The 20,510-nt window shown below is 40.2% G+C and overlaps 2 protein-coding genes across 3 annotated transcripts; both read left to right on the top strand.

Moving 5' to 3' along the window:
• Nucleotides 1–269: 269 nt before the first annotated feature.
• Nucleotides 270–4,115, top strand: C7H2orf66 (chromosome 7 C2orf66 homolog). Its single transcript, XM_056495728.1, has 3 exons — nucleotides 270–1,745; nucleotides 2,622–2,822; nucleotides 3,812–4,115. The coding sequence occupies exons 1-2, from the start codon at nucleotides 1,623–1,625 to the stop codon at nucleotides 2,802–2,804; spliced, it is 306 nt and encodes a 101-aa protein (XP_056351703.1). The 5' UTR covers nucleotides 270–1,622; the 3' UTR covers nucleotides 2,805–2,822; nucleotides 3,812–4,115.
• Nucleotides 4,116–4,412: 297 nt separating this feature from the next.
• GTF3C3 (general transcription factor IIIC subunit 3) lies at nucleotides 4,413–20,310 on the top strand. Of its 2 annotated transcripts, XM_056496711.1 has the most exons (19): nucleotides 4,413–4,557; nucleotides 5,483–5,585; nucleotides 6,597–6,805; nucleotides 7,165–7,288; nucleotides 7,739–7,930; nucleotides 8,204–8,369; nucleotides 8,901–9,048; nucleotides 10,007–10,079; nucleotides 11,113–11,199; nucleotides 12,188–12,291; nucleotides 12,861–13,032; nucleotides 13,462–13,664; nucleotides 14,233–14,334; nucleotides 14,977–15,112; nucleotides 15,756–15,993; nucleotides 16,349–16,539; nucleotides 17,166–17,290; nucleotides 18,536–18,688; nucleotides 19,596–20,310. In XM_056496711.1, exons 1-19 carry the CDS (start codon nucleotides 4,459–4,461, stop codon nucleotides 19,716–19,718), a joined length of 2,748 nt encoding a protein of 915 aa, XP_056352686.1. In that variant the 5' UTR covers nucleotides 4,413–4,458; the 3' UTR covers nucleotides 19,719–20,310. The 2 variants fall into 2 exon arrangements, with proteins under 2 accessions (XP_056352686.1, XP_056352687.1); XM_056496712.1 differs by lacking the exons at nucleotides 14,977–15,112; nucleotides 16,349–16,539; nucleotides 17,166–17,290; nucleotides 18,536–18,688; nucleotides 19,596–20,310 and having other exon boundaries at nucleotides 4,418–4,557; nucleotides 15,756–15,857.
• The last annotated feature ends 200 nt before the right edge of the window (nucleotides 20,311–20,510 follow it).

Genomic DNA, 20,510 nt, shown 5'->3' with positions numbered 1-20,510 from the left:
AAATACCTTACCTGGAAGATCAACAAAGACAGTTCCCTTAGGCTGGGAACTGGTTTTTTCAAGCTATTCTGATGCTACTGCTTTGTTCTTGATGAGTCCACTATCTGGAAGCTGTGTTATGAAACATAATTAATGGAGTTTGATGGATTTTCTTTTCTGTGTGTATGATTTTTTTTTAAAATCCAAATATACAGAATAATAAGCAAGCTGGATAAATTGTCTTGAATTTTTATATTCTACTGTAGGCTTGAAACTAACACTGCTAGGATTTTATTTACTGTATTACTAATGATCTTTGGATGTCCAAAACTTCACCTTTCTGGAAGAGGGTGGTGGTGGGTTTTTATTTTGCTTTCAAAATTTAAACCAAAGAAAAATGTAAAGCTTGTAGTCAGACATAAACATCTATATTCTGGAGTAAGGTGATGGTAAAATATTTGTAATTTGCCTATTTAGAGATATATTTGATGTGATACTAAATCATGTATCATCTATATAGTGAAGAGTGCAGTGAAATAAACAAAAAATATGAGCAGCTTTGATATGAGGAATGCTATGCACTAGTCAAGGTAAATTAGCAGAGTCCTCCTTGCAGCCTTTGTCTTAGTTTCCAGTGTGACAGGAGGATATTAACTGCTGATAAAATCAGGGTAGGAAAGCAGTGCTTCCATTAAAATGTTACAGTTTTGGATATTGAAGCAGACCTTACTTTTTCCTCTTTTTCCAGCATCAAGAAAGTGATCCATATCATATTTGCTTGAAAACCATTAGTCACCATTCTAGAGATATAGCTAATTACTTTTAACTAAAAATAATATTTTGATAAAGCTGTGCTGTTTCTCCTGGGAATTGTTTTAAACTTCCTACGTGCCTAGTACCCATTTTCTGCAATACGGCTTGGGAGGAATTTGTACTGCACTGTTCAATAGCAACAGGTCTGAAGAGTATCAAGGATGAAATTCTCAAGGGTCTTTATGTCATGGTTGGAAATGGAATCATTACTGTATTTTTGAACTCCTGCTAACGTCATTGACACCCACCTACAGTCTACTAGAAATATAAGTGCAGAGATCAGGTTGTTCACAGATTACGAGGAGACCAACCAAGAAGGGGCAAGCCAAAGCCAAATTCCCTGGTAAGTTCTATTTTAAAGAATGTGAGAGGGAGAATTCCTTTTCTCCCCTTGAGTCAAGCTGTGAAATGGATCTCTAGTATGTTAGACCAGGCTGTATGAAATACCATTGCACTTATTATTATATGTTGTAAAATTTAACTCTCTGGATCTTGACCCATATTTTTGCATTCTCCTTGGAACACACAGAGTTCTGGTGCTGTATTAGCCATTGAAAGTAGCTGTATTTAATAAATGTGAACTTACAAATGTAATATTTTGTGTTGAGTGTTTTACTGGTCCCTCAAAAGGGAGACCAGTGTCTAGAAATAGCTTTGGTATGGGAAACGCTTGTTTAGAGTAATTTGTTCTTCCAAATACCTTAGAACTATGAAAACAGAGTTGATAGTATATGGATGTAATCTGATTTGTGTGTTCCCAGTGACAGCTCTGTAGCCTTTAAGGAATCTGTCTGTTTGCCCTTCTTACAGACAGTCTGTTCATCTCCAGCATGAGGAAAGTGCTGCTCCTGGGGCTGTACGTAGTATTGGCTGTGAGAGGATTGGCAAAGGGTGCTCCTTTCCAACCAGAAGACAAATGGAAGCCTCTTGATAACCCCAGAAACAGAGACCTGGTAAGGAAATGTTTCAAGAAAGAGAGCTGAAGTTCTGTGTGGTTTTTTGTCTTCCATGAAAAGACTCCTTATCTAAATTTAAAGGCAAGAGGGTCCCATTAGATGTAATGCCAGGAACTGTGCACTTTGCATAGTCAATAACCATTTCTCAGTCAAGATGTACCTCTTAACTGGAGAGACATTCTCAGAGCACAGAAGTGCATAAAACTTCCTTATATCTCCATCCAGAAGTTTTCATTTTTTAAAAATTATTTTGATTATACAGCCACTTGTTTTATGAAACAGAAGAGGAATGATTACTGTGTTTCTTTCAAATGTGTGCTCTGATTGCATGTTGTTTCATCTCATGGAAGTACAAATAGCTACAAAAATACCAGTCAGAGAACATTTGCACAATTCTAAAGATTTGTGAAGGAAAATAATTGGTTTCCTGTAATTTTTCCTCAGTGTTTTAAGAAGCTTTAGTTTCTCCTTTGAAGTGATTGTAAGGGGACAGTTGTAAGTTCAAATCAATTGCCTGTTGTTGCTGACTCTTACCAAAATGTTTACAGAACTGCCCTGTTTACTCTCAGCAAGGGTTTGGCTGTGCCTGTTTTACAAGGGGTGCACACCCCTTTATTTCACAGCCCCTGTGGTGCAGTGGGGAGCACAAGTGAGCAGCAAACAGTCGCTGGTCTTCTGACTTCACATAAGACGTACAAGCCATGGATGGAGTGGGCATGTCTGAATTAGGTTGCCTACAGTCTATCAGGTTATGATCAGAATAAAGGATTTTATCCCACAGAGGAACAAATATTGCATCTAATTTGTGTCAGTAGAGATAATTAATCTCCATCGGCCATGCTCTATTTATTTTCACTTCCTCAATATGTTCAGTTTTTCAGAACGCTCCAGGCTTACTTCTCTGGCAGGGGTCTCGATCTCAGGAAGTTTCCTGCTACTTTCACTGTGAACAATGAAGGACCAAGGCCTGTCATGTTCTACTCAGATCCTGTGGCTTCTGCATTTGCAGATTATGAGGAAAGGAAAAAATCTTTTCAGAACTATTTCAAAGGTTGAAAGATTCTGCTAATGAAGGTAAAAGAGGATTCCTTGTCCTGTAACATGGTTACATGTAACCAAGAAAGATTCTGAGGTACAAAAGCAACTTCTTTTCAGAAGGAATTGAAAATGTAGTGCTTTAACCCTTGCCTGAAATGGGTTTTTAAACTCTTGAGGCAGAGATTTATGAGGTGATTACTACTTAGATAAAATAACACATGGTGCTCGTGCAGAACTATATAGACCATGATTTTTTATTTACTCCTTTTTTCTCCCCTCCTTCATATGGAGAAAACTGAAAATGTACAGATGGCAGGGCATGCAAGTTTTATGTAAGGAATTGAAAAGAGTAAGATTCTAAATTGAGATTAATGGTTTCTTGTGATATTTGTATACTAAGAAAATTAATTTAGACATAAGACATTTAGACATAGACATGCACTAAAAGCATGCATTATGTTTTAAATTCACAGTAAATTTTTCTTCTGGTTTACAAATAGTTGAGAATTTCAATAAGAATTAAATCATTTTGGTGATTTACTCAGTATCTTAAAGTGCTTAAGTTGTAATCAATATTTAATTTAGGATTTCCGGCTCTGTCCTGTTCTCAACGTGCTTAACCCCTTCTCTCTTTGTAATCAAAATTGAAGCTTCATTATCCTTTTATCATGAACCATAATAAAGACTGCACTCAAATTTTAATAGTAAATTCTGTTTTTGCTGCGTTTTTATGTCAGAAAAAACCACCACAGACTGTCTATTTTGTGCATGGAAAAAAAAAAAAAGAAAACTAATTCAGAAGGGATGCTCTACTATAAGTCACAGCAGCAGTGAGAAAATGACTGGTGGAAGTTCTTTGTCCTGCCTAATTCAGGATGGTCATGGTAGTCCTTTCAGTGTTCAGAATTGTTTTGTGGGAGCAGAGGTTCTTGATTTGGATCATACCTTGGTTGCATATGACTATTTCTGTATTTCTCTCACATATTTGTATTTTTTTTTTTGGTTTGTTTTTTTGTTTTTTTCAGGTGTTAATTTCAGAACTCCATACCAAGTGGAAACCACAGCAAAATGTTACTGCTCTGACTTTATTACTTGACAATTCACAATTTTCCTCACTGTCACGTTTTCTGCCAATGGAATCTGGTGTCCTGCTGTAATGAGCATTATTCTGTCTCTTGACAAATGTGTGCTCTTCGGCTGCTGCAGTTTGTGAGCAGAATTGTGCTTAAGTGTGAATAAATGAGGAGTGCAACAGCGTGCATTTAACTTCTGCCACGTGTCTTTGTTCAAAGCCGGTAAATAAACGTTCCCTTTCACTTTATTAGAACGAGATGTCCCAAGTTGTTTTGTGACAAGTTTCCAGATCCCCTTCGGGTACAACACCTTTCTTGGTGGCGTTCTGTGCCTCACCCCGGCCCCGCACGCCCATTCCTGCCCCTGCGCTGCTCAGAATGGCACCACCACTGTGAGTAGGGAGCTTTAAACCCCTCTGCGGCAAAGCTGCCCATAAAAGCGATAAAAGCCATAAAGTTGCCCAAAGAGCCGCTGTGCTCCCGTCCTGCCCTCAGGCGCGGCGCCGCCCGGAACTCGCGCGGGCGGGCGCGGGCAGCGGCGGGCGCCATAGCGGGACGGACGCGGTGCCCCCCTCACAGCGTTCCCCCGTGCCGGAGCCATGTCGGGCTTCAGCCCGGAGCTCATCGAGTACCTGGAGGGCAAGATCTCCTTCGAGGAGTTCGAGCAGCGCCGCGAGGAGCGCAAGAGCCGCGAGAAGGTGAGTCTGCCCCGCCTGGCCGCCCCACGGCCCGGGCCGCCACCCTCATGGCAGCCCAGCAGGGCAGGGACCGCTGCACCGTGTGTGCGGAGGGACTCACGCTCTCTGCTGCTGCGGAATTGCGAATTATTTGCACCCGGCGGGGTGTGCCGGACGCAGGATGGCTCAATCACTCTGTGCTGCTCTGCAGCACCGCCCGCCCTGTCGGTAATTGGTGCTTGGGGTCGCGGCGAGGAGCTGCTTTGGGTATAAACTCATCCACATTTTGCTGCTACAGCTCCCCCACCAGCTCTGAGATCTGAGGGAGAGAGCCAGTGCGGCTCCTCGTTTGACTTCTTGGCAGCAGTAAATACAGGGAGACGCAGTTCTGTGTCCGACACTATGTAGGCGGTGTGATTAAAATAAAATACGTATGATTTGTCGGAGTATTGCAGTTCTTTTTAACTTTGCTATATCTGTGTAAAAGTGCCACTGAATTTCTGCATTTTGTGGCCTTCAGAGAGCAAATTCAGCAGAGCTCAGCTGTCGTGGAAGGATAAGTATTATCCTAGGGCAGCATGTTTACCCGGTTAATGAGTGCTATTTTGATATTGACAGGCTCCTGGAAGGATTTGTCACACTGAGCTTTGTTTTCTAATCCATGTCATCCCACCTTACTGTAATGCCAAATAAGCAATGGATTGGTCTCTTCACTCAAAAGTAGTGTGAACAGTCACCATCTGAGTCACCCCACATTGATAAAAATATAAATTTCTTGAAAGCCAGTAATATTGGGTTTATTCACTTAAAAATGCAGTGCATAGCCCACTGCCAGTTTCACTGGCAGTGCAAAGGCTGGAAAGCCAAATTGTTACTGTAAATATATGGGGGAAATAAAAACGGGTGATACTATAAAGGTAATAATTTGTATCTTTGGTGTGTGTAGGATGGCGAAAATGCATCTGCTGAGGAAAATGAGGAAGATGTAGAGGCTCCATCTTCATCCAGAAAAGCCTCTGGGAAATCCCAAAGTCAGGATGAAACTGATGGTGGGTGTTTTTAACATTCTCATTCATGTTTAAAAAGGCACTGGAAGAATTTGCTCTTCGATAATTGACTTCATAAAAACCTGGCTTCATTCATCATTGGTCTCTGAAGGGACTGAAATAAAAAAGAAATTAAATTAATAATTATGGGTTTTTTTCCAGATGGGGGCAGGAGAAGGAAAGTTTCGTGTTTAGATGCTCAACATCCAAGTCGGAATAAAAATAACCAAACATATCCAAGTCGAAAAAAATAACCATAAACCTAGTTGTGGTCCCCAAATCCCTCTCCTATATATGCAATACATAATAGATTTGTTTTTCAGTTCCAACTTGATACTGTGGTTGTTTTTTAATAAAATCTTCAGATGTCCAATCCCCCAGCTCAGACCTTTGAACCTTACATATTTAGAGTTTTGTATGTAGATCTGTGGTCACTTATAACCGTGAGTTCACTTCATTCAGAGTACTTAGCATAATTTTCTTACTTATTTTAAAGAATTCTGATCTTTTTCCAGAGAAATGCAAATAATCTGGATTTTTTCATTTACACATATTAAAATTGTTGTCCTGGATGAAATAGTTACAAAATCTTGTTTTCACTTACTTCTAAAAGTGATTGCTGGATTGTTGTGTAGTAGAATTCTCTGCTCACTTACAGCCTCTTCAGCTGAAAAGCTTATTGCAGCTAGCCAGCTAAGTGCTTGAAAATTGCTTAATATTCTTCTGGATTGAGAAAAATGTTAATTAAACTGTGGCTTCATTCTGTGTGTTCCTCCCTGTTTTCATTTCAGATACCCAAAAGATTTTACAGTCTGGGCCTTACCAAGCATTGGTGATGAATAATGCAGAGCTTTAAAACCAAAGAGGCTGTTAAAAGTTTTTCTGCATTTCTGCAGGCAGCACTCATACAGAATAGCTACTTCAAGTGGGCTGCTGTTTTCTCTGCACTTGTCCAGAGAAGCAGCATGTCCTCTTCATTATAGCACAGACCTGTTTTACTTCTTTCTCAACCAGGAGAAACAGCAGATGGGGTCAGTAAATCTGTCCAGCGGGTCTTTGCATCCATGCTTGGGGAAAATGAAGAGGAGGAGGAGGATGAAGAGGAGGAAGAGGAGGAGGAAGAAGAGCAAGAAGAGGAAGAAGAAACCACAGAGCAGCCTACAGCTGGAGATGTTTTTGTTTTGGAGATGGTTCTTAATAGAGAAACCAAGAAAATGATGAAAGCAAGTATTTAAACTTTCATATAACTTCCATGTGTCCCCTGACCATAGTGCATAAATGCCACTTGGTGTGACTTTGAGCTGCTTACTGAGAAATTTGCCTGAAAGCTGTTCTATATAGGATAATCCTGCTTGTGCTGGTGTTTGTTATGCTGTCTTTGTTTATTATAAAAACACTGTAGTTTACTGTTTGAAAGTGTTCAGAAATCATGAAAACAGTTCTCCCATGACCATTAGCAAGTCTTTTGGTCAGTCATTCAATATTGCTAATACTTGTTGGGTGGTGTTAAGCACAACAGGGTGTCTCCTGAATTTGGGCACCATTGAACCTTGGGCAGAAATAACATAATTTTTCCATTTAGGAGAAAAGACCTCGCAGCAAACTTCCCCGTGCCCTGAGGGGTCTGATGGGAGAGGCCAACATCAGATTTGCTCGAGGAGAGCGTGAGGAGGCCATTCTGATGTGCATGGAAATCATTCGCCAAGGTATGGGAGCATGGGCAAATCTTTGGGCTTTGAGGGTGGGGTGAAATTTCTGTGTGCAGGAGGAGGATTCACTGAAGATGAAAATAAACAGTACAAGCAGAGTCAGGGTATAAGGAGTAGAATTAAGAATATATTGTGCACTTCCTTTATTTTTTTGCTTATAGAAAGAAACTAGCACCCCAGTTCTGCAGAGGCCCAGGCCTTGGCTTAGCTTTATACGGTTTGCTTTTATTGTCTTTGTGGACACAAGGTATGAGCACGAGCATGACTTGCAGTGTAGAATAATACTACAAATGGGTGTTTTTACATTCAGTCAGGCTGTTCAATAATTTGCGGACAGGATTTGGAAACTTGAAGTTCTGATACCTGTTCTTTGAGAAAGGCAAGTTATTTGTTTGCAGTGTGGATTTTAAACAATAAATCCTAGTCATTCTTTTTGTCTTTTCACAGCTCCTCTTGCTCACGAGCCATTTTCCACTCTTGCCATGATCTATGAAGACCAGGGTGATATGGAGAAGTCGCTCCAGTTTGGACTAATTGCAGCTCACTTAAATCCTAGCAATACTGAGGAGTGGGTTAGACTGGCAGAAATGTCACTGGAGCAGGACAATATTAAACAGGCTGTTTTCTGCTACACGAAAGGTAGTGTGGCAAACATTTTAATAATTTAAAATTAATGCTAGGTGCTAATGGAAAGAATTTTGGTTGCTTCTCCTTTACTTTGCTTCAGGGTGCTAAGATTCTGATACCTCTGTCTGGAGGTATCTTTGATGATAGATTAATGAATCTGTAGTATAAGATGTGCTTGCAAAAACCTTGTGCACCGTCCATTGACACAAATCAAGGAGATGAGTGTGCAATCAATCCACTGTTGCCATTTCCTAAACTCCTCCTATGCTGCTGCTTCTTCTGCAGCTCTGAAGTACGACCCGACCAACGTGCGCTTCCTGTGGGAGAGGTCCAGCCTGTACGAGCAGCTGGGGGAGCAGAAGATGGCCATGGACGGCTACCGGCGCATCCTGAACCTGCTGGCTCCCTCCGACGGCGAGCGCTTCATGCAGCTGGCCCGGGACATGGCCAAGTGAGCTGGGTTTGCAGCACTGGCATGTGCTTGGCCACAGGAGCCTCGTGGGCAGTGTGTAGTTCTCCCACAGTAGTTTTTATTACCTTCTGAACTGCTTTCTTGTGGAGAGCTGTTACTGGCCTGTTTCAAAACAGTGTAAGGTCTTTTGATCTTTGTGTTTGGGAAATGTATCAAAAAATGCAAGGATGTGTATTATAACAGTATTAGTGAAGGTTTCTGAAAGCAGGTTAATGTGGGACATGTCTGATGCCTGATTCCAGTGGGGGAGACTGTGATGAAAACTCCAGTCATGTCCTAGCAAACGGGAGAAAAAAATTATTAATTATTTGAAATATGTGAAAGTTTTTGACAGTTGTGAGGAAAGGAAAAGCACCCCCTTTCTCTCTGTCTTTTTTAACATCCACTTGCTAATGAAAATCTTCACTAATAAGCAAAAATAAGAGAAATATGAAAATCCTTTTGCTTCAGTTCAAAGTATGTGTTGTCAGCTATGTGAATTACCTGGTATCTCATATCTGTATTTTACAGGAGTTACTATGAAGCCAATGATGTGACCTCTGCTATTGAGATAGTGGAAGAGGCCTTTACCAAGCACCAGAGCCTTGTGTCCATGGAGGATGTTAACATTGCAGCTGAACTGTACATCTCCTCCAAACAGTACGACAAAGCTCTGGCGGTACGGACGGTTCTGTGCATTTGGGTGACATTTCCAGCACCTCTTTGCCAGCCAGAATGGGCTCCTGCTTCTGTAAAGATAGAGCTCATCAGAAACAGACTCCTTGCTTATTAGTTCTTTAGTAATTAGCATTTAAATTAATGGTTGGATTGAATTAATTGAGGTCTGATAGATTTGTACATTGTTTGAGGTTTAAAATTTCGGGATCCTTCCTCTCCTTTTCTATAGTGACCATAAACTTGGTAGCCAGAGAAGAGCTTCAGGTTGGCTTTGTGAGTAATACCAGCAAAGGTCATTCTGAGTGGAAGGTTAAAATCATGACATTGAATGCTCTGATGGTTCAAATGCAGATTGTAATTTATCTGGCAGACTTGTGTTACAACTAATAATTTATGATTAAGCACTGAGCATGCATTCCAGAAAGAGAATACATCTTAACTCGAGAATATTGCTTATCTGGTCCAAATTTGTTAACTCTCAGTTTTGAGGCATATTTCCAACTTGATTTGGTCTGGCTTTGAGAGGAAGGATGTATTTGGCCATTGTCATATTTTCCAAGATAGATTGAAAAGACACTGTAAGTTGGGACTTATTGTGAACATTCTTGTTTGTTTATATTAAATTACTTGGGGGTTCTTTTCCCCTTTCTTTAGATTTTATTCAGCTCTCGCTCTGTCAGAGCCTGCAAACAATTCCTCTGATCCTTTTTTGCACTTCTTCCCTGCTTAAACATCAATCAGTCACTTTTATGTACACAGCATTTAGCTACTGGATTTATTAATACAACAGAACTGTAGTTACAGAGCCATTTTCTGGGGTTTTTTTGAAGGTTCTACTTGGGTAGGTGAATGCAGCTGTTCTCTGGTAACTTCTGTGATGTCTAAAACTGTCTCATAGGCTGGTTGCTCTATTTATGCTTTGAATATTTGAAATGACCCAAGTTTCTTTTCTGTTTTAGGTTATTACAGATTTTACAGGAATTGTACTTGAAAAAAAGGCACCAGAAAAAAGTGCAACTGAGGAGAAAAAGGGTAAGTAGCTGTGAAGTGGTTACTGTGACCCTGCTGTTCATGTGAAATGACATCTTTACCTTTTCAACTCCCAGGTATATTTTGCTGCATTGTTGACAGGCTTTTCTGTATTGAAATCCGTGGGTGCTCTTAGTGAGTTACATGGCCTGACCTCAGCCTGCTGTATGAAGTTACTCTGGTGTCCCCATAGCCCTGCTGACTCACTGAAGACAAGGGCTGCTCTCCAGGCAACTTGGAGGCTTTTTAAGGTTCTAAACAGTCCTCTGAGTGTTTACATCAGACCAGCTATTTCTACCAGCTAAATAGCTTCTAAAAAAAAGATAAAAAGATAAGCTTAGTGGCAACTGTGCTCAATAATATGAACCTTTGACTTAAGAGTAATGTTCTGTGTACACCCTGTATCCGTTATTAACCGTCTAACTGAAATGAAGGGATACTAGCTTGTAATTTAATGAAGTAGGTTGTCTTTGAGAAACCTGCTTGATCAAAGTCATTTAATCTGAAAATGTTTATTTAGGCTGTAGAATGGACACAACACACCAACTCCATAAGCAATCTATTTTGTGATTAAAGTGGTTATTTCAGCAATCTGACCCAAGCCCAATACAGGTATAAGAGATATCTGTTGGCTTTTTGCTCTGATTGACTGTGTAAAAATACAGTTGATTCATGAACAACTGTTCTGATGGACACTTTCAGCAGATAATTTGTTAGAAACAGAGCTATCATGAGTCTAGGAATTAGAACACAATATTTCCAGGTTACCTCATATGTGCCAGTGGTTGAGAGAAAGCTTCTAAAATAGAGCTTGGTTCTCCACCCTCTGTTGCTTTATAACTTAACTTCTGTAACTGCCTCCTGCTCTGCTGTCCTTAAAAAACAAAACAATACAACACAAAAAGAACCCCCACACCAAAACAGCAGAACTCCAGTCCACTTTTCAGAGTAAGCTGCCAATCATTTGTGGATTCAAAGGCAAGTAACTGTTGGCTTAGCTGGTCCTACTGGTTAATCTGATAATCTTTTAAAAAAGATACAGGTGCAGCAGTAGAAACTCAGGAAAGCCAGGAGGCAGTGACTGACGAGCAGAGTCATCCAGTTGCTGAATCCAGTGCTCCCAGTAAGTAATTTATTTTTTACAATTTTAGACAAGTCTGTGAACTGATGATATGGTTAGGAACCAGCTTGCAATCATATAGCAGCTGGAGATTTCTAACAGCACAGAAACAGGGCTTCATCCAGAAAAGGATTCTTTGGTACTTTTCTTCTTTCCCTTACTCAGAATTTCCTTCTAACCCAGCCAGACAGTTGTAATCTGGTAAAAATATATCAGTAGGGGAATAGTTACCATTGTGCTGCGTATAGCAGTGTTCAGAGAATGATGTATTAGTTTGCATGTTGTGATTTGCAGTAAAGGGATGTGGATGTAGGTGGTAAAAGGGAAACGTTAGGTTGGAAATCACAGTTTTCTCAGGTGTTAGCAGTCACTCTGAATGTCTATTGTAAGCATTGAAGTCAAGGAGAACTTAACCAGGGGTTAAGGGGGTATCATGACTGTATGTGAAGGGTCTGTGATAATGGAATTTTATTATCATGGGTAGCTGCTGCACTTCATGTTTGCATTTTGATCAGGTTTCATTCAGCCTACCTGTTGTGTGAAGTTCTGTGGTTAACTGTCTTTAACAACATGTTCAGGCAGTGCCTGGTACACAGGACTTAGCAAGGACAAGAACCTTAGAACAGGGTATTTTCTTAAAAAAAAAAAAGGAGAAGAGGGTACAGGTGCATAAATTGTTAAAGGAAAGCTTTATTGAGCAAGTACCTCTTAGGTATGCAAAGGATCTAAGCACTTGCTGTGGAGTCCTGCTGTTAAAGTCGCTGCAGACTGACAGCACGTAGTATTTCATCTGGTATTAGTCTCAGAGACAGCAGGAAGACGTTGCTCCAACTCTTGGAAAAGACAGAGAAAAAGGAAAAGAAGGGCAGACAAACACTTGCTGATAAGAATATTTTCTCAGTTACTGAGCTTGGACTAGCAGGGATGTGGTGCTTGAGAAGTGCTTCTTAAAACCTCTGGGTTTAGAAGGAAATTCTTTATCTTGTCACAGCTGTGGAGAAGGTCAGCTGCTGCATACCTGAGGGTGTTCCCATAGACATCACAGTCAAGCTGATGGTGTGCTTGATTCACTTGAACATCCTGGAGCCACTCAGTGTAAGTGAAACCAACTCACAAGGGGAGAATGTTCTAAGAAATCACAAAAGCGAGTAATTTTTCCTGTTTTCATAGACTAAGGTGGTTGAGGAAGCTGTGAAGATTCTTTTTGCTTCTCTCCCACTCTGAGAGAGACCTCACAGGCCTGTAATAGCAGAAATAATATCTTTGCCCTTAGAAATTATGCCACTATAAGTATTACTCAAGCACAGTAAGTCACAGCCTGTATGCTGTGACAGTCCCAGGACCATATTGCAAAGTTGTTGAACACTAAGGAACACATTTTCACTTTGTTTTATAGCCATTCTAAATATGAAAACTGTTCTTTCATAAAGGACACTCCTCACTGATGGACACTTTAACCCACTGGATGTCTGAAACATCTAGAATAGAAAAATGGATCTTTTATTTTTCACTTCTAAACTGACATTAAATAAACAAAGAATAGTTCAGAATGCAAATAGAATAATAATCATAGGATAAAAACATAAGATTCCAATAAGCATGCCTTAAAGAAATGTTCTCATTGATTATTTGTTCTTTAAGTGTTTGTATGGTTTTTCCTAAAGCCTCTTTTGACTACTTTGGTGGAACAAAATCCAGAAGATATGGGTGACTTGTATTTGGATGTGGCAGAGGCTTTTCTGGATGTTGGAGAATACAACTCAGCCCTGCCTCTCCTGAGTTCCCTTGTCTGTTCAGAACGATACAACCTGGCTGTCGTGTGGCTTCGGCACGCAGGTGAGAAGGGGCAGGACTGCTGAGCATGGGGGACTGAGAGATAATACAGTGCTGAGCATTTCTAGGGACCTTTATCCAAGATCATGGGTATTTTGGATTGACTGGTTGAACAAGACTTGGTATTTGCAGAATGAAGTTTATTATAACAATTCTGTCAAGCATTTTTTTTGTTGTTCTTCATATACACTGAAATTTACATCAGCTGAAAGTACTTTATGTTCAGTTAAGTAAGTGAACCAACATCTATTCTGCATTTCATCCTGTGGCAACTGCTGATGATTGAAGCATCACTGCATATATCTGAATATTTTTACTTAAAAATACATGTTTGGGTTGATTTTATTAAGAAGATATGTTAATTTATTTGCAAACTTGGAAATCTTCTTTTTCTGCTACTTAAGTAGCATGTGTTACTTACGGTATTTCTAGAGTGCTTGAAGGCTTTGGGACACATGGAGCGTGCTGCAGAGAGCTATGCCAAAGTTGTAGATCTTGCTCCATTGCACCTCGATGCAAGAATCTCACTTTCAACACTCCAGCAGCAGCTGGGCCGGCCTGAGAAAGCTCTGGAGGCTCTGGAACCCATGTATGACCCAGATACACTGGCTCAGGACGCCAACGCTGCACAGCAGGTGGGCAGAGTGTTCTGTGCTTCCATTTAGGATGTGTTATTCCGCCAGACTGTGCTACTGACTGTCCAAGATGTCGCCATAGGACCAGGGATTCAGACTTATCTCCCCATGGGGAGCTTGCAGAGCACAGTGACTGATCCATTACAGTGTCAGGGACACGTCCTCCTGACCTTCTCCCTGACTATTCTCTCAGCATTTCCCCAGTCCCACCTGATAACTTCTGTGCAATGCACATGGTTTTGGCCACTGAGAGCCAGTCCTGACTCTACATCAAGTTGATAACTGTTGCTACATGTGAGCTACATGGTTTGGCCTCTGTTGAGCTTCTGAATCCCCTCTCTAGAAGCACCCTCACCATAGGTAAGAGTCATGCCAGATTTCTCTGAAATTGGAGAACTGGGAACAGTTACTCCTGAGAGCACTTTAGGGAAAACTTCCTGCTGCTGTGGATTCTTACAGCTTTCTGGAAGCTTTTGCAATCCTATTAGTACTGTACCGAGTCAAAATTGATTGTTTTATAAACTCAGTCTGTGCAAGAGGTTGAATAATAATGTTCACTGTTGTCCAGGAACTAAAGCTACTCCTGCATCGCTCCACGCTGTTGTATTCCCAAGGCAAAATGTATGGTTACATTGACACATTGCTCACAATGCTGGCAATGCTGCTGAAGGTAAGCCAGTCTCTCCAGATGCACTGTAAGAAATTGGACAGCTGTGACTTGGGTCAAGACAACAAATGAACTCAGTTGATACTGGCTTCTATTTCAACAATTATATTTTTAATTTCCTTCTTTATTATTTTCTTGTGATAAAAGGGCAAAATAAGAATTCGTTTAGCCAGTAAATACAGTGGTGGAGGTTTTGCGTTAACTGATTTTTGTTTATTTATAAATAGGGAGTGAGTTAAGGGAATATTTAGACCCCCCATTTTATCCACCTGCTCAGCACCTTGACTACTGTATTACACTGATTGAAGAGTTGACTATCCACAAACTTCTGAAACTGATAGAAAAAAGCATTGTTCTTCTTATGTGCAAAGAGCCTTGATTTCAGTATACCCAGGGATGTTCCAATCCCAGGAGTAAGTTGAAGAGTTTGTATCTTGGTTTTGTGTAGCCCAGTTTGCACTGGAGCACGAGACCATGCAGAGATGATATTCCTGTTGGGAATGTTCTTTCTGATGACCCTGCTATATGGTGGTGTCACAGACTGTTTTGGGCTGCAATGTGAGCAAGATGGATTGGCTATAAAGCTGCCTTTGTCATAGGATGTTACATTGTAATCTGAAATGCTGCCCTTAAATTTGTTTCTAGGTAGCAATGAGCAGAGCTCAGGTGTGTTTGATATCTAGTTCCAAATCTGGAGAGAGACACCTCTATCTTATTAAGGTGTCGAGGGATAAAATTTCTGACAATGATGACCAAGAGACAGCAAATTGCGATGCGAAAGGTAACAAATCACAGATTGTTTATTAAAAACAAAGCAACAAGGTGAACTCCATAGTTCTGAAAAACTTTAGAAATGCTCCTGTTTTGCATGCTAAATCCATGCAGTTCATGTTAACATTGCATTATTTGTAGGGCAAAGAAGGCAGCAAAACTGAAGATAATGTATCTTAAGGGAACAGTCCCCATTCAGAGAAAAATAGTAAGATTACAGAATACAGATTGAGAAGGGCCTCTGGAGAGCTTTTGGCCAACATTCTCCTCAGGGGAAATACACACATGCGAATCTAGAATGTAGTGCAAATACTTTGTAAAAGTGGTGTGATTTATTTAGCTGGCCCAGGCTTGGTTGAGCCAGAGTACATGTTCTTAAGCATTGCTTGATAGATTAGAGAGAGGAACTTCATTGCATTCATGCAGTATGTTTACAGCTTGAACTGGCTGTATTGCTTTCCCTTTGTTCCCACTTTGTGAGTGTTTTTTGCTGGTGTTTTATGAACTTCCCTTAAACTGAGAAAAAGTAAATAGTTCATATTAGCTGTTAGTGCTATGACGTCTTTGAAAATATCAGTTTGATGTATGCATCTATTTTGTAAAAAATTATCTTGTTCTAATTTTTCTCAACTTTCTGGCTCCAATATTTTTAGCAATTTTTGCTGTTCTGACAAGCGTTCTGACAAAAGATGACTGGTGGAACCTCCTCCTGAAGGCTATATATGCCTTGTGTGATCTCTCCCGGTACAAGGAGGCAGAGCTGCTTGTGGATTCCTCACTGGAATATTACTCATTCTACGAGGACAGACAAAAGCGCAAGGAGCTGGAATACTTTGGGCTCTCTGCTGCAATTCTGGACAAGAACTTCAGAAAAGCTTACAACTATATCAGGTGGGCTATCCAGAGGGCAGAGCAGTCTGTGCCGTAGTCACTCCACTGGGATTGTAGTCACACTGCTGATGGCACTGCTGACGTAGGCAGGCTGATGCTTTCCAGCCTTGGCTAAATGAGAGAAGGCTGCTGAAACTGAAGGAGCTTTCCAACAGCCTCTGATTCCAAAAATGCACAGTGCAATAGGTTTGTTGATTTCACCAGAACCATTGGTTCTGTTTTTCACTCTCATCTTTGACTGACCTTTGAGTTTCTGTTCTTTGTTATCTTCTCTGAACTGCTGAGATTTAATTGAAGATAGAGTATATACTACATAGCATACTTACTAATTTCTTTTACACTTCTCATTCTGTAGAATCATGGTCATGGAAAATGTCAATAAGCCCCAGCTGTGGAACATCTTCAATCAAGTCACTATGCAGTCTCAGGATGTCCGTCACCATCGCTTCTGCCTCCGCCTGATGCTGAAAAATCCTGACAATCATGTGCTGTGTGTCCTCAACGGGCACAATGCCTTCGTGTCTGGCAGTTTCAAGCATGCTCTTGGTAATATCTTTCATGTTCTAATATCAACAAATAGAACAAGTGAAAGTTTATAAAAAGAGAAAGATTGATTTTTTTCTTTTTTTATCAGAAAATTATAGGTTAACAATGCTAGTCTGATGCTTTAATTATTCTGTACACAAATCAAAGCATTTCTGAAGGGTTTTCCTAATAAAAATTAAGTTTGCACATTTCAAGTTTAACACAAATTGCAAATATAACTAACTTGCAAAGATAATTGGAGGCTAATGATAATAATAATGATAGAACCAGCCCAATTTAAACAGCAATACAGCTGGTTGCATGTTTTAAGCAGGCCATTGAAGTAAACCTGCTGCTTTCAGTCAAGCCCTCCAAATGTCACATTTAAATCCCAGCAAGGAGCATGTTTGCCTTCTGTGTCTGATCATTTTCTGCTTCTGATCTGCAGATCACAATCTGCATTCTTCCTTCAGAATCCAGTGGGTGCTGAAAATACAGTTTTCTTCTGTTTTTTCCTGTGTATTTTTGAGGTATATTAAACTGTTTATTTTAGTTCACACTTCTAATTCAAATGTTTTCTTTCTTGCCCTTAACTTTGTAAGGAATGCTTTTTGCAACCAACATCTCATTCATTTATTTCCTTTTAGGTCAGTATGTGCAAGCCTTCCGTGCAAACCCAGATGAGCCTTTGTACAGTCTTTGTATTGGTCTGACTTTCATCCACATGGCCTCTCAGAAATATGTGCTGAAAAGGCATGCTCTTCTAGTACAGGTGAGGCAGTGTGGTTCTTGTTACCCACAGTGTTTCCTGGCTTTGTATCTTGCAGATGGTTATGGCTACAACACACTCTGTTTAAATAATTTTTTGTCATTAAGATGGCATTTCTGAAGAGTGAAGTGGCAAAACAGCACAAATGAATGTGCTTTTGAACTATAGTTACACCATCTGAATCTCCTCTCCTTATGGGTAGTTTGTTACTCACCTTGATGTTAACAGCTGCCAGCTGTTTGTGTAAATATTACATCAAATTAATTTCTTGGTGGCTGTTAACTGAATTTTCTTTCAATTTTTTTTTGGCCTGCATTGCTGTAGAGGTGAATCTATGCCACATGCCTTCACAGATATGTGTCATAAACTGCATTCTTGAGGCAAATTTTACAGGCTTGGAGTGTTTTTTTCTCCCTGTCTTTTCCACTTTTAGATGCCTCTATACACTCTCTTTGTAAAGATCTTGTGAGCTCCAGTTTAGCTACCTTCAAATTTTCAGCTTCCTTATTCACATTTTTCTTTTCATCTGCAAGATCCAGTTACAAACCACAGTCTGAGTAGTCCCAAATGGAATCTTGAAAGTAATTTCCTCTACTTTACACCAAGTATTTTCATTAACTTGAAGTACCTTTTAATTCCTGTGGCTGCTGAGCTCAGTCAGCACAATATTGAAGATCCTGAGCTTTCATGACTTCTGAAATTGCTAGAAGGCTGTCATCTTGACAAAAGCTACAGGTCCCCAACTGCTGTAACACAAAACCACTTATGATAGTGTCTAACTTCCAGACATTTTGAACTTGCAAACTTTGACCTAATTTTCATTTTTTTATCCACTTTTTTTCTGTAACCAGCTTGCCTTTTTTACAGGGACTGCCCTGTTCTCCTTTTATAACATTCTTGAACAATGTCCTATTTATGTTACATGTTACCCCCTGGCAATACAGTTCCCTGCTCTCTCTCTTCTCATTTCCTGCTTACTATACTCAGTGATTTTACATCATTTCTTGCTGCTATGGTAGTTAATTAGTAATTCAGCCACAGTGACCTACTGGTGACCTAAATTATGATCATTAGCTGCTTGTGTCTGAACTAATTCCTCATATTGAAGGAAGTACCTTCTCTGATTACCAACACAGTCCCTAGAAAGAAGGTCCTCTGTTTATAACAGAATCATCACACTCCAAAATGGTAAGAAAACAAAATGCACAGGAGGGGAGGAAAAAGTTGTGTGCTCAATTTCTCTTACAGGGATTCTCCTTCCTTCACCGCTACTTGGACCTGCGGGGACCATGCCAGGAATCCTTCTACAACCTGGGCCGTGGTCTGCACCAGCTGGGATTGCTTCACCTGGCAATCCACTATTACCAAAGGGCACTGGAACTTCCTCCCCTCACCTTAGAGGTACTGTAACTTTGTAAGTTATGGACACAGAATAAAGTCAGGAAAATCTGAAGAATTCCTTAGTCATAGCTAAAATAGGTACATAAAATCTCTGTAGTTTCACCTCCTTCAGTTTTTATTTTAATTCCTTGTCATTGGAAGCCTAAATCTGATTGTCACCTGATAATGTATTTAAGCATGTGTAAAGTTCAAAGATTTATGAATTTTATGAAAAAGGATTTACTCGTAGGCTGAAGCAGCAGCAAAAAGAATTGCTAAATAACTTTTCCTGATTAAGTAGCTGGCCTTTATTACATGCAATGAATTATAACAGGAAGTTCTGTGTACTCACCCATGCTATAAAACACCCTGCTGGAGCAAGATGGACCAGTATTAGGAATGCCTAATTGAATCTGAGCCATAGCTTAATTCTAATTGATCTGTATTGGATCCTAATTGACATGTCATACATTTACAGGTCTGGTCTGTGGAATGGGTAGGTAGAAACATTGCAAGTGTGTTTAGAAAACTTTTTAGAAAAAGAACTGTGGGTGTTAGTCAGCCCAGGGAGTTCAGAGCAGCAGTCTTGTGACCTGTAAAAGATGCAGGCAGTGTTTATGTTCTTGTTGGAGAAACAAATACTTATCATACAAAGACAAATTAAGGTAGGACTTTGCTGATTTATTAGCTGGCTATTTAAATTACATCTAATGTTTTGAGTGTGAAATTTTATAACTTCGGTGATTAACAACATGATGTGTAAATTCCTTAAAGAGGGAGAGCACAAGGAATACTTGTTCTGTTTTCATACAGCTGAAAGCCTTTACTGGCCATGAATATGTAATTTGATTCCACTGTAATGGCTACATGTTTCAGTTTTATACTATTTTTGAGTATTGATTACTTTTTAAAATCATTATTTTTACAGGGAATAGAAACGGATCAAACAGACTTGAGAAGAGATACTGCCTTTAACTTGTCACTCATTTACCAGAGCAGTGGGAATACCAGAATGGCTCAGAAGATGTTGTACACCTATGCAGTTGTGTGATGAGGTTTGTGCAGGTGGAATTGATACCCTTTGGATTGACCTTTGCATTATGCAGTGCTGGGGAAGCACTTTTTCTGCAGAGGGTCAGAGACAGTGGCTGGTGCTGTGTTGTGGCTTTGTGGACTTCTGCCATTTGCACTGCATCACGTGTGGGTGGGAGCTGGCCATCCTGAGCACACCCCTGCCATGCTCATGAGTGGCTGCTTTTAGCTCTTCTCCTTTGGTGCACTGCTCGCTAAATATATTCAGTCTTGTATATAGAACCAAACAGTGAAAACCGAGGCCGTGTGTGATTTGCTGAGGAGGGAAATGTACAGTGTACAGTATTTCAGCTAATTACCATTGAGATTGCTGAAGAAGCCATATTCACTGGTGATGAGGGTATTTTAATGTGCAGCATTAAGTTACAAAAATGTGGAACCATCCTAGAGGATAAAGAATTCAGTATTTAAAGATCTTTAAAATATTCAGTTTTCTAGGAGTTCATATTCCTAGCAGTTTTTGTATTTGAAGGGGACTGATCTTTGTTTTACTGAAATCAGTGTAACTTTTGTTCTTTCTGTGAACTTGTTAATAAAAATTCTGAGGTTAATGATGTTTACTTATTCTCAGCTAACATATATCCTACTGAATAGGACAAACCTAAAGCCATATGGCACATGCCTAATTTTAAGCAGCACAGTTTAATGAGGCTCAGGTGTGTTTAGCTTTGCTGGTGTGCTGAGGCACCCCTTTGTCCTCAGAACAGCCACTTGCCTTAAGGGAGAGAGGCTCTTGTATTAGTCTGCAGTC

This window comes from Oenanthe melanoleuca, chromosome 7 (genome assembly GCF_029582105.1).
Source record: "Oenanthe melanoleuca isolate GR-GAL-2019-014 chromosome 7, OMel1.0, whole genome shotgun sequence".
In the NCBI taxonomy this organism is placed as follows: domain Eukaryota; kingdom Metazoa; phylum Chordata; class Aves; order Passeriformes; family Muscicapidae; genus Oenanthe; species Oenanthe melanoleuca.
Note: the sequence above shows the minus strand (reverse complement) of the source record. Positions and strands in the feature narration are given on the sequence as shown.

What these genes read in the sequence shown, in the direction of transcription:
- C7H2orf66 (XM_056495728.1), top strand. Translation starts at nt 1,623, where the DNA reads ATGAGGAAAGTGCTGCTCCTGGGGCTGTACGTAGTATTGGCTGTGAGA. An exon ending in ACCCCAGAAACAGAGACCTG is followed by an intron (nt 1,746 to 2,621) that starts GTAAGGAAATGT and finishes CAATATGTTCAG; the next exon opens with TTTTTCAGAACGCTCCAGGC.
- GTF3C3 (XM_056496711.1), top strand. Translation starts at nt 4,459, where the DNA reads ATGTCGGGCTTCAGCCCGGAGCTCATCGAGTACCTGGAGGGCAAGATC. An exon ending in ACGCCAACGCTGCACAGCAG is followed by an intron (nt 13,665 to 14,232) that starts GTGGGCAGAGTG and finishes ACTGTTGTCCAG; the next exon opens with GAACTAAAGCTACTCCTGCA. An exon ending in TGCTGGCAATGCTGCTGAAG is followed by an intron (nt 14,335 to 14,976) that starts GTAAGCCAGTCT and finishes ATTTGTTTCTAG; the next exon opens with GTAGCAATGAGCAGAGCTCA.